General features: G+C 44.3%; 1 protein-coding gene across 1 annotated transcript in view; it reads left to right on the top strand.

The window, feature by feature from the left end:
• The window catches only part of DMGDH (dimethylglycine dehydrogenase), a 106867-nt gene that overhangs the window by 41131 nt on the left and 53208 nt on the right, over nucleotides 1–12528 (top strand). The window contains exons 6-7 of the mRNA XM_088443914.1: nucleotides 6504–6752; nucleotides 12119–12317. Coding sequence (XP_088300040.1) covers nucleotides 6504–6752; nucleotides 12119–12317 — 448 coding nt within the window. The remainder of the gene's footprint in view (nucleotides 1–6503; nucleotides 6753–12118; nucleotides 12318–12528) is intronic.

Raw genomic sequence — 12528 nt, 5'->3', positions numbered from 1 at the left:
ACTCTGAGCTGACAAGGGTTAAAATTACCCCAGGGAGGGGGGTGAGGAGGGGTGCTGGAAAAGCAGGATAAAATACAGGCTCACTGGTCAGAAGTGGTGATTCTCTGCTTGTGGCTTTCAACAAGACACAGGGCACCTGAACTCATTGAGGGAGGCTTCACCTCAAAGCTGTTCTATCTGTCGCGATCTGAATGGTTTGTTTCTCCCATTTTATTATTTTCTTTGATTTACTTGAAATTGTGATTTAACTGTGTTTGTGACTTTTTGTAACATCCTTATATCCTTTGTATATCTTCAAAGCTTATGTACAAAAATTACAGTCAGGTGCAGTGGTCGAAGTGGGAATTTTGGAGTGGGGGTATGGAAAATCTAAGGTTGTACTTAGGCGAGTGCTGGGAAAGGGGGTGTGGCCACTCACAAGGGGGGTGTCCTTAAGACACCCCTTTTTTCATCAGTGTAGTGTACCACACTATATACACTATGCTACAAAATAGTGCCCCTTATACAATGCCCACGGTAGTAGTGCCCCCTATGTAATGACCACAGTAGTAGTGCTCCTTATTCAATGCCCACAGTAGTGCCCCATGCAATGCCCACAGTAGTAGTGCCCCATATACAATGCCCACAATAGTAGTGTTCCTTATTCAATGCCCACAGTAGTTTTGTCCCCTATACATTGCCCACAGTAGTAGTGCTCCTTATTCAATGCCCACAGTAGTGCCCCCACGCAATGTCCACAGTCGTAGTGCCCCCTATACAATGCCCACTGCAGTAGTGCCTGCTATGCAATGCCCACTGCAGTATTGTCCCCTATGCAATGCCCACAGTAGTATTACTCCCTATGCAATGGCCAATATGCATGCTAGTAGCTGGGAGAGACTGGAAGTGGGCAAGGATTAGATAAAGGTGAGAAAACGAGTGGGTAGACACCAATGGACCGAAGGCAGGTGAAAAGGTGGGCGGGTAGGCAGGAGAGGACTAAAGGCAGGTGAGGAGATGGGAGGGTAAGTGGGCGAGGACTGGGTGTAGACAGGCACGGAGGTGTGCTGGTAGGCAGGAAAGGATGAAGTCGGGGAGGATTGGAGGCAGGCAAGGAGGCGGTAGGTGGGTAGACGAGAGTGGACTGGAGGCAGGTAAGGAGGCGGGTGAGTATGAGGAGAGGACTAGAGGCAGGTTTTAGGCAGTGAGAAGGTGGGTGGGAAAGGACTGGATGGGGCAGGGAGACGGACGAGGAGGCTTGCTAGTAGGCAGTAGAGGACTAGAGTTTGGTGAGGATTGGAGGAAGGTAAGGAGGTGGGTGGGTATGCTGGGGGTTCATCTTGTAAAGTTAAATGTAAAAAAAAAAAATTTCAAAATTCTAAACACCAACTAGCTAGAATTATTAAGACTTTGGACAGTCCGGAAATCAGGTCCTCTGAGTGTTATTAATAATTATAATAAATAGATGGCAACCCGGCTTCTTACTCTCACCCCTCTTTACTCTTCCTTAGCTCATCTAATTTTCATGTGTGTGACAGAGCTGTGTCAGAGTCCCCAGTCCACTAGTAGGCTAATGCCAATGAAAGCCCCCCTCCATATCCCACTCGCGGCCACACGCCTGACCTCTCCCTGTTGCGGCCAGACGCCAGACCACCCACTCGCGGCCATACTCCTGACCTCCCCGCCCTCGGCCATACTCCTGACCTCCCCGCCCTCGGCCATACTCCCGACCCCCCGCCCTCGGCCATACTCCCGACCCCCCGCCCTCGGCCATACTCCCGACCCCCCCGCTCGCGGCCATACTCCTGACCTTCCCTCTCTGTTTGCAGCCATACGCCAGACCACCCCCACCTGCGGCCATACTCCCGACCTCCCCCGTCTGCGGCCATACTGAGCTGTCAGGATCCAGGTACTGTAGCTGTGGCACGAGCAGTGGTGGAGAAGATCAGTGAGTCCTGGCAGCGAGAAGCAGTGCACCTGAAGACGGCACAGTCTGTCAGCTATTGAATAGCTGCCAGAGTCGTTCTCCAGCCGCCTGCAGCCAGCGTCCTCTGATCTGTGATCACAGACTGACAGACCGCATCATTCTAATTATGTCCGCTTACTACAGTGTATTATTATGTGAGGCTCACAGTGTCATAATAATAATAATCCACTGTTGTAATCGGGCATCATAAGAATGTTGGGGAGATGGGGTACAAAAGTTGTACTTATTGTAGAACAAAAATCACTTCCTCTTACTTATTTCCTCACATGGCGGCTGGGGCTGTCCTGAGGGCTGTCATCCTGCTACAGCAGCTACTGACAGCCTGTGAGCAGTTATACCCCTTTTACACCTAAATTCCGGGTCTGACCCGGAATTTTGCCGGCGCTGACTAGGGATATTCCCGAGTCAGCGCCGCTCACACCACAGTCGGGTCTGCATAGACCCGGCTTTTGCGGAGTGAAAGTGGACGCTTGGAGATGACGTCATCTCCAAGCGCCACTGAAGCCGGGCCAATCGGCCGGCTAGCAGCGCACTCCAGGTCTTCGTGACCCGGAGTGCGCTGTTCCCATAGCAGGGTTTCACGGGCTACGCCCGTGTTAAACCCTGCTAGTTACCTGGGTTGGATTGCCGGGTCACTCGACCCGGCGATCCACCCCTCTCCCCTTTTACACCAGGGAGCTGCCCGGGTTAACCCTCCAAAAACCTGGGTTTTAGCTCTGGTGTAAAAGGGGTATTAGTGTAGCGGCTCAGCGCTGAAGCCACGCCCCTGCCCTCTGCCTTAAAGTTGAAAAAAAATTGTTTAATGCTCGAATTGGCGGTTTGTCATACCGTTGTATACCGGCACACTTCGAGCACTGGTCAGGTGCATACATTTTGGGACATCTCTCTGATGGGTTTGTTTAGATTTTTCAGCCTAATGATGGCTTGCTTCACTGATAGTGACAGCTCTTTGGATCTCGTATTGAGAGTCGACAGCAACTGATTCCAAATGCAAATGTCACACCTAGAATCAACTCCAGACCTTTTACCTGCTTAATTGATAATGAAATAACGAGGGAATAACCCACACCTGTCCATGAAATAGCTTTTAAGTTGATAGTCCCATTACGTTTGGCCCCTTAAAAAGTGTGAGGCACATATAGAAACCGTTGTAATTCCTACACCGTTCACCTGATTTGGATGTAATTACCCTCAAATTAAAACTGAAAGTCTGCAGTTAAAGCACATCTTGTTTGTTTCATTTCAAAGCTATTGTGGTGGTGAATAGAGGCCAAAATATGAAAATTCTGTCAATGTCCCAATATTTATGCACCTGACTGTATCTTGAAATAAACTAAACTAATTTTAGTTCTTGGAATCTGTTTTTATGACCCACACGCCTCATGTTTGGCATGCTACCTATGTTTAAATATTGATAAGTTGTGTGTAGAGGTGAGAGCAGAAACTTGCCTTACGCTTTAGCGTTAAATTGGTCTTCTGCTGGTGACAGATACCGGAGTTAATAACCACAAGCGCTGAGTTAACTGGTATAAGTCATGGGCGGCAATTCTCAGATTGGCGTATCTGGAGAGATCTGCCGGAGGTCCCTGATACTGGTAACTTGTTTTAAATATTTGAAATAAATGTTTTATTTGTCATGTTTAAATGACAACATTTTAAATATGCATGATGGTATAAATTATAAACTTTCGAGCAGGGCCCTCTTACCTCTGTCTGCCTGTTGTTACCCAGCCATATTTTATCACTGTTTTGTTCCCAATTGTAAAGGCTCTACATAAGTACATAAGTAAGCCGCAACCGGCACCCATCTTCCTGCTCTTTTTGTGTGACTTCATGATGTGACATGTGAATGGAGCATGGCGTGCTGTCACAGAGCGCCTCTGATCCCTGCTACAACGCTTTCACTGGCCCCAACCCCTGTGCAAATCTACACACTGTATTTCTGTTAGCATATCTGAGCTTGCTGTGTTAGAGAAGCATCTCCCCCCTAACATGGAGAGGGATGACCGAGAGGGATGGAAATATTTAGTTCTATATATAATCACTGCTCAGCCTTTTATATGTAACAATGTAAAGTAAAGGTGATATAATGCTTTTTAATTTAAATGCATAAACTTCCCCTAGTTCCTGTGCTGCGTAATCTTCGTTTTGGAGTGAAATGTCATTATTAGATAACAATAGATCTTAACAAAAGCAGTGCATATCCATTATTTTCAATAAGCTTTTGTGTAGGGCCAGTTTGGAAGTGAGTAGGATATATGGCCAGGTCTCTCCTGTGCTTACATGGGTATGTACATTGGCCCTCATTCAGAGCCACTCGCTATCGGCAGTACGCTCGTTCCAAGCGATGTTCGCACATCTGCGCATGCGTACGGTTTTTAGTACGCATGCGCGAACCAGTCAGTGCGGCCGAAAATCATTTGTACGCAATATAGCGAGTGCCTGCTATTTTGAGTGACAGAATGAGGCGTATGTGGGTGGAAACAGGGGAAGGTGCTTGAAAACGGGGAGTGGAGATCCGAACGCAGGCGTGCTTAAAGGTCAAAACGGGCGTTTTATGGGTGTGCATAATTAAAATAGCAGCGTCAATGACCACGTCACTTGGTTTTTTTATAGCCAGAACTGCTCGCAAAATTGTGGTAGCAAAAACCAACCACAAGAATAGCGAGCAGTTCATACCCTGGTCGATGTACTCGATTAATCTAATAAATAGCGGACATGACGTAGGATGCGAGCGGCCAGGGGGCGTATTTTTCCAAAAAACGAACGCAAGTTTTGTTCGCTCGTTCAGACCTAGAGGCGTGAACAGACCGCAAACAGCGAACGGTTCATTTGAATAGCCACCCCTTGTTTTTGAACGAACGAACGCAAATAGCGAATGGCTCTGAATGAGGGCCATTGTGGCTATTTGGACCGGGATTACTTTGCTAGGTGATTGTATAACAGGAGGAATTGGTTACAGATCTCTGCTAATTTCTCCAGATGTGCAGTTTTTATGACGAGGAGAACAACTTTGTACTCATTTACCTTTCGTTAACAAATAATATTTCAACTTTGGTACATTGGGGAATGCGGAGCTTATGTAATAGGGTGCAAGCTGGCACCGCTGTGGGAATTCATGCAAGTATTCCTGTATTTCTAAAGTAGCAATCATTTTAATGGCAAAACCAAGCTGGTATTTGCCTTTAAAATGATTGCCGCTTTAAAAATCTGGAAACACTTGCATGAATTCCCACAGTGGTGCCAGCTCGCACCCTATTTCGTAAACCCCCAAGTGTCTTGTGAATATAGTTCAATGCCACCAGTCTGGGATTGTGATTTTGGTCACACACACTGTGATTTTGTTGCCATTGCCAGGCAGTATGGTGAATATCTGTTGCCCCTAAACTAGCAAGATTCCTGATTATGTATGTCGTGACCAGAACCCATAGGCATAATTATTGGGCATGTTCGAAACTGACGTCAGAAAGTAACTGCTGTTGGCTTCTATATGCAGTTGTCTTACAATAACGGGTGGGTCGCACTATACACTGGCAGAGGTGTGAACGCTCCACCCAACTGCACACAGACTTATATCATTCCTTGGGGGCGGCCTAAGTAGATTAGGGATTGTGTCATGTGTGGCCAGATAAACTATAATTGATGAGCAAGCAGGGTCGGCTCTAGGTCTGCTAGAACCCTGTGTAAGAATTTATGGAGCACCCCCCCTCTCAAACACATATTGACCACTCACAGGAATTATTCCACATGGCGCCCCGTTTTCATGCCACACAGCGACCCATGTTTATGCCACACATCGCTAATTTTTATGCCACACAGTGCCCTCAATATACCACACAATGCCTCATTAGGCTCACATTTGTTGTGACGGGCTCCAACCTTCTGATGATAGAAGGTGTAGACAATGTCTGCACAGCCTTAGGCTTCCTTAAGTGAAGTCACACTTAAGGGTCCTGGGAGTTGGGATGTGGAGCTCCAGCACTCTGTTCCCCTTTCTTTACATTTCTCCCGAAACTGTCCATCCAGGATTGTTACAGAACGATCTGGCAGGTTGCACTGGTCACACAGCACTAAGGGGTGTACAGTTGTCTACCCTGACTCCCGGTAGCAGCACTGCACCCGCTGTAGGGTGGGGCCCCTGTCTGCCTGGCAGAGCAAAATGGATTAACTCACCTGTGCAGGAAATGTACAAAACATGACCTGTTGGAGGTACTTGTGGGCTGGAGTTGAGATCCCCTGCTTTACAGGATGCCAATATATTATCTAATAGTGTTATCTATATGTGCACACTTATAAGTACTGTATATAGATTGGTCTACAGGTTTTCTTGATAACATCCATGATAGTAAAGCTGTAGAGGTTAGTGTTGGACTAGTATGCCCCAATGAAGCATATAGCCAGCCTAGGTCAGGACGAATGGAGCAATCAAGAACTAGAAGATCTTATATCGAACCAGTCTTGGCAATCCTACAACGCACCTTCTAATACTGTTACATAATCAGTTTCATTCGTGCCAGACATTCTGTTTATCTCCTAGGATTCTGGGCTCGAGAGGTCGGGAAGCTGATTGGATTTGAACATCCTCTTATCCCTGTACATCATCAGTATGTGGTCACTGGGACAGTTCCTGAAGTGAAAGCCTTGAACAAGGAACTCCCAGTCCTTCGGGACCTGGAAGGTTCATATTACTTACGTCAAGAGAGAGATGGACTTTTATTTGGTCCTTATGAAAGTCAAGAAAAAATGAAGTTACAGGATTCTTGGGTAAAACATGGAGTCCCACCAGGTAATACAGCATAAGTACTTAAGCACATTAAACTTGTATTATTATTATTACTATTATTACATTTATTTATATAGAGCTATCATATCCCATTTACAGTTAGAAACAAAGTTCTAAAACCAGACTAGGTATTAACAGACAGACACACAGGTGAAATTATTACCAGGGATCTTTAACGCCTGAATAAATAAACTGATCATTAGTTGTTTTTTTTTTTTCTTTAGAAATGTTTTGTGTCAGGTGTGCTAGGAATCTTATTTGTATTCCTTATCCACCCAAAAAATAACTATGGTACTAGAGCAGGGGTCAGGGAACTTTTTTACCTTTTACTCCAAAATATATTTAGATACGCCGACGTTACCCCCTTGAGTTGAAAGCAAGGAAATCATATAGTCGTGCCCCCATATAATGCCCCTGTAGTAGTGCCCCCATATAATGCCCACATAGTTATGCCCCTGTAGTAGTGCCCCCATATAATGCCCCTGTAGTGCCGCTTGTACAAAAAAATAAAAAACACTTACCTTAATCCCCGCTCCTGCATCCACCGCCGTCCTGTCCACCCGGCTGCTCCTCGGAACTATGACGTCTCTCCCATAGTGCGCATGGAGAGAGGCGGAAGCTGGAGTAAAGAAGAGAACTCCAGCTAACGCTAATGCATGTTAGGAGCCGGGCGCCCGCTGGTAATAACATCTCAGCGGGCGTCCAGCTTAGAGCCTCCCTGCGGCACAGCCGGGCATGCATATGAATCATTCTATGCCCTGAGCGTGTGCCCTGAGTCTACCGCGCATGCGCAGATCGCCGGGGAAATAGCGTGGCGCTATTTCCTCACAACGCATGTGCAAAAACACCAGAAAAATGGCCGGTGGTCATTTTCTGGCGTCTGAGCAGCGCTGGGAGACCCGACGCTGGATCTCGGGAAGGTAAGTTTTACATAAAATGGGTGCAGGGTGTGCGGTGCGGGCACCCCCTGGACCCGGGGACCCGTGTGCACCGAACACCCTGCAAGTTTGGGAAGAGGGATCGTACATATAACGAGCTATAGCAGTGGTTCCCAAACTGGGTGTTGCGGGGCACTTGCAAGGGTGCCACTGGTTGGTGGTACAAGGTCAAAGTAAATTATTTATGGTCAGTGTGATAGGCAAAACCAGTGCTGGTGGCTGCCAATCATAAAATATGTGGACAAACTGAACACAACCCTGTCCACCACCACATAACTGACCGTAAGGATGACAGGTAAGCACTATTTACTTACCTTAATATTTTATTTCTGAATTTTTCAATAATAGCCTTTTGTCCTAGTGGTGGAATGCTGATACTCTATGGTACAGGTCCTCAAACTCTGTCCTCAGGACCCCAAACAGTGCATGTTTTCCAGGTCTCCTCACAGATTCACAAGTGAAATAATTAGAACCACCTGTGGATCTTTTTAAGTGTGGTAGTGAGTAATGAATACACCTGTGCTCCTGTTGAGTGTCCTAGAAAACGCGACCTGTGTGGGGTCCTGAGGACGGAATTTGAGGACCTCTGCTCTAGGGCACCGTGATTCAAGAAAGTTTGGGAATCGCTGAACTATGTTTTGCGCAGTGTGTATATAATACAGACACATACAGGGCCAGTGATATCAGTAAGCCATTAGATATGGTTTGTGTTATTCTCTGACACTGGAGAGGGTACATATAAAAATAGCTTTGTTTTTTCCCAAATATATAACCCTTATAACATTATGGGCTCTGAATGAGGGCAATAACATTTCCTTACGTGAAGAAAGGTGCATAGTCTCACTTGTTTTGGGAGTCAGAAAATACTGATACAACCAATATGCTAAATTTAAAATCGCTGTATTTTGTAAAAATAAATACTATTAACTGGTGTGTTCAATCCTTCACCCCAGTATTTAAATAAAAATTGCTTGATATAGCACTGTGTTTGTAAAGTGTTAGTCTCTTCACCTATAACACCATATGCAAAGTGCAAGAATAGTGTTCCCAGCGATTAGCTGCAGCAGTAGGTCACAATGAGCTGACTGTTCTCATTTACTGGATGTGGGCATCATTTCACAATCCAAGGTCGCCTGCTCTCTGGAGCATTGGAACAAGTCCAGGATAGTAGCAGCAGCTATCACCTGCCCTGGACATATAGTATATGTACACATTGATCTTCTTCTACACTGTATAATGTATGTAATACAGTATAAATAATGAACACTAGATCAGGGGTGGGCAATAAGCGGCCCTCCAGCTGCTGTTGAACTATATATCCCAGCATGCCCTGCCACCGTTTTAGCATGCCACGGTAGCAAAATTGTGGCAGGGCATGCTGGGATGTGTAGTCCCACAGCAGCTGGAGGGCAGCTTATTGCTCACCCATGCTATAGAATAGTATACTATGAGCTATACTGGACTTGTGAAACATCTCTGTTCTGTCCCTTATGGTGTGTACACACGGTACGACTGTTATGAGCGATCTGAATGATATGGTTCATATCGTTCACTTATTTGCAGTCACCAGCCTGACAACGACCAACGATGCGCGTTCCCATATGAATGATAATGATATCTAACGTCTTTCATGCATGCAGGCCAACTTGGATGATTTTGTACAAATTTGCCTGTAAAAAGATGGCTTCACTGATATATCTATCATAGATATCTATCAGTGTGTACAACCAAAATCTATCATAGATACCTATCAGTGTGTACAACCAAAATCTATCATAGATACCTATCAGTGTGTACAACCAAAATCTATCATAGATACCTATCAGTGTGTACAACCAAAATCTATCATAGATATCTATCAGTGTGTACAACCAAAATCTATCATAGATATCTATCAGTGTGTACAACCAAAATCTATCATAGATACCTATCAGTGTGTACAACCAAAATCTATCATAGATATCTATCAGTGTGTACAACCAATGTCTATCATAAATATCTGTGTTTACGACCCAATGTCTATCATAGATATCTATCAGTGTGTACAACCAAAATCTATCATAGATATCTATCAGTGTGTACAACCAAAATCTATCATAGATACCTATCAGTGTGTACAACCAAAATCTATCATAGATATCTATCAGTGTGTACAACCAAAATCTATCATAGATATCTATCAGTGTGTACAACCAAAATCTATCATAGCTATCTATCAGTGTGTACAACCAATGTCTATCATAAATATCTCAGTGTTTACGACCCAATGTCTATCATAGATATCTATCAGTGTGTACAACCCAAATCGTTTGACCTGCACAACATAAAGTTGGAGAGAAATCTATCAACGTTGTTACGTGTGTATGCAGCATAATGCTGCATGTTGTGACTGCAGCTCTAGTAAAATCATATTGTATTCTACTACTGTTGTGGTCATAATTTGAGCCACTGGTCAGGCCGGGGGGTTTTCCAGGCAACTGGAAATCCCCTGTGTTTGCCTATTAGTGCGCAAGCCATTGGTCCCTGAACTGAATACATTTCACATTCATGACAAATTGATGCATTTCTTATTCTAATTATGGTGCATACACAGTCAGATTTGACAGATGAACGATTGAACGATTTTACCAAAGAATTTTTACTGCATTAAAATGACTTAAATCGACCAAAAGTGACTGCAAACACATTAGATGTCAGACATCGTTATCTGACCATTGGGAATGCGCATAGTTCAAGGCTCACATGTCAGATTTTCCTTCAGATATGAATGATTTTTAAAACCGTTATCGTTCAGCTCTGAAGACAAATCTGACCATGTGCATGCACCTTTTAGATTTCCCTCATTTCAAATATAATAATATGCCTCATAGTCCAAGTATTTGTGCAGCATCATGGTACAGGGGTTAGTGTTTGAAAAGAAAGTTGCATTCATATACGTGTTCTAGTGTCACTGTTTGTCCGAGACACATAATACAGCTAAATCTTTACAGACCTGAAGGTAGCATGAAGTCATCATGGTTGATGGTTGGTTGACGGAATGACCAAATAACACTTATGCGACCTAACTTTATTTTATACTAAATAGTTATATCTAGTTTTGCAAAAACAATATGGCGTGATGTAATTGGTCAAGCTATAATTTCTATAGATCTACATTTAAGGGATTATCCATCATTTACTCAAGTACTTGGTTTTATGGTGTATAACTCTGTTGATCTTATGTCAAGATGCAGTTTGTTCTCTTATGTAGCATGTAATTGTCCAAGTGCCTATAAGTATTTTACAGACAACTGTTTGAAAATGTGTCCTTGCTAAATCTTTCACCAAATGCCCATACAAATGACCTTGTAGATTTCAACATTCTGCTGACTTACTGTAGTCAAAAGGAGAATTAATATAAAAATTGACACTCTTAAATAAAATAGTGATACAATCTATAACAGCAGTGCTGTCTCACAGTGGTGGGATCGTTGGCTTGTGTGGAGTTTGTATGTTTCCTCTTAGTTGCCTGGGATTTCTCCGGATACTCCAGTTTTCGACAAAACCCCAAAAACATTCCAGTAAGTTACTTATGATTAAATTAATACTAGTGTGTGTCAGTGTGGTAGGGAATATAGATATAGTAGGATAATCTGGGACAGATTGGAATGGTTAAATGTTTTCTATAAGGTGCTGCCTAGTAGCTAGGCGCTATATTAATAACTGCTAATAAATAAATAAATACATACATACATACATCTCCCAAAGCAAAATTAATTAAAGTGACAGTAAGACCTTACCCCAAGCAACTTCATTACTTGTCAAGGCCATACTTTTACCACTGAGTTTGAATGGAACAGATTCGGACCTGCTCATGGGATGGGAAGAGGCGCCAAGAGGGGGGGGAGCGGGTACAGTTGCCCGGGCTTACAGTTGCCCGCCGCCCCCCCCCTCCCTCACAGCAGCCCAGCACACAGCTGAGCAGCAGCCGCAGCAGTCTCCTATGCCTGTGGGGGGGAGCGATCACACTGATCGTGCCCCCCCTGGCTTTAAGAAGGGCTGAGGGGGCTCAGAGCGCCCCCCTCGCCAGCATGCTGCAAAACTTTATTTTTTTCGGAAAGGGGGCGTGGCCACGCCTCCCACGATTAGGCCGGGCCCACCGTGGCTCTTGGCGGGCCTGGCGATGGGCCCCACCCTGCTGCCCCAAACTCCCCTTCTGTAACTGGTGGGCATAGGTCTTATATACTCCTTTGCAAAACACAAGAATTGACATAAACACTAGATGGGCTGCTTAACGCGCAAGGAGCCTAGATGTATGTGGACACATCTGTATGGAACCAATGAGACCTTTTACTTTCATTTTATAAAGTATAATTTAAAATGACTATTGTGAAAGGTAACTTGTTCTGTGCAGGTTACACTGATAACAATGGTAATTACTTTGTTTTCCAGGTTTTGGAAAAGAACTGTTTGAGTCTGATCTAGACAGGATTATGGTGCATGTGGAGGCAGCTATGGAGATGGTCCCTGTGCTACGGAACGCAGATATCATCAATATAGTCTCTGGGCCTATAACATACTCTCCAGATATACTTCCTATGGCAGGACCACATCAAGGTGTCCGGAATTACTGGGTGGCTGTTGGCTTTGGGTAAGTGAACGATTTGTACTTTGCTTGTGTTCTGACATGAAGGTGCAAGGAAAGAGATAGAATATGAATATATATATATATATATATACAGTCAGGTGCATAAATATTGGGACATTGACAGAATTTCATATATTGGTCTCTATTCACCACCACAATGGCTTTGAAATGAAACAAACAAGATGTGCTTTAACTGCAGACTTTCAGATTTAAT

Source organism: Taudactylus pleione, unplaced genomic scaffold (assembly GCF_031769625.1).
Source record: "Taudactylus pleione unplaced genomic scaffold, aTauple2 ptg000336l, whole genome shotgun sequence".
Classification (NCBI taxonomy): Eukaryota; Metazoa; Chordata; class Amphibia; order Anura; family Myobatrachidae; genus Taudactylus; species Taudactylus pleione.
The sequence above is the reverse complement of the archived record's forward strand: the minus strand, read 5'-3'. Positions and strand labels throughout refer to the sequence as shown.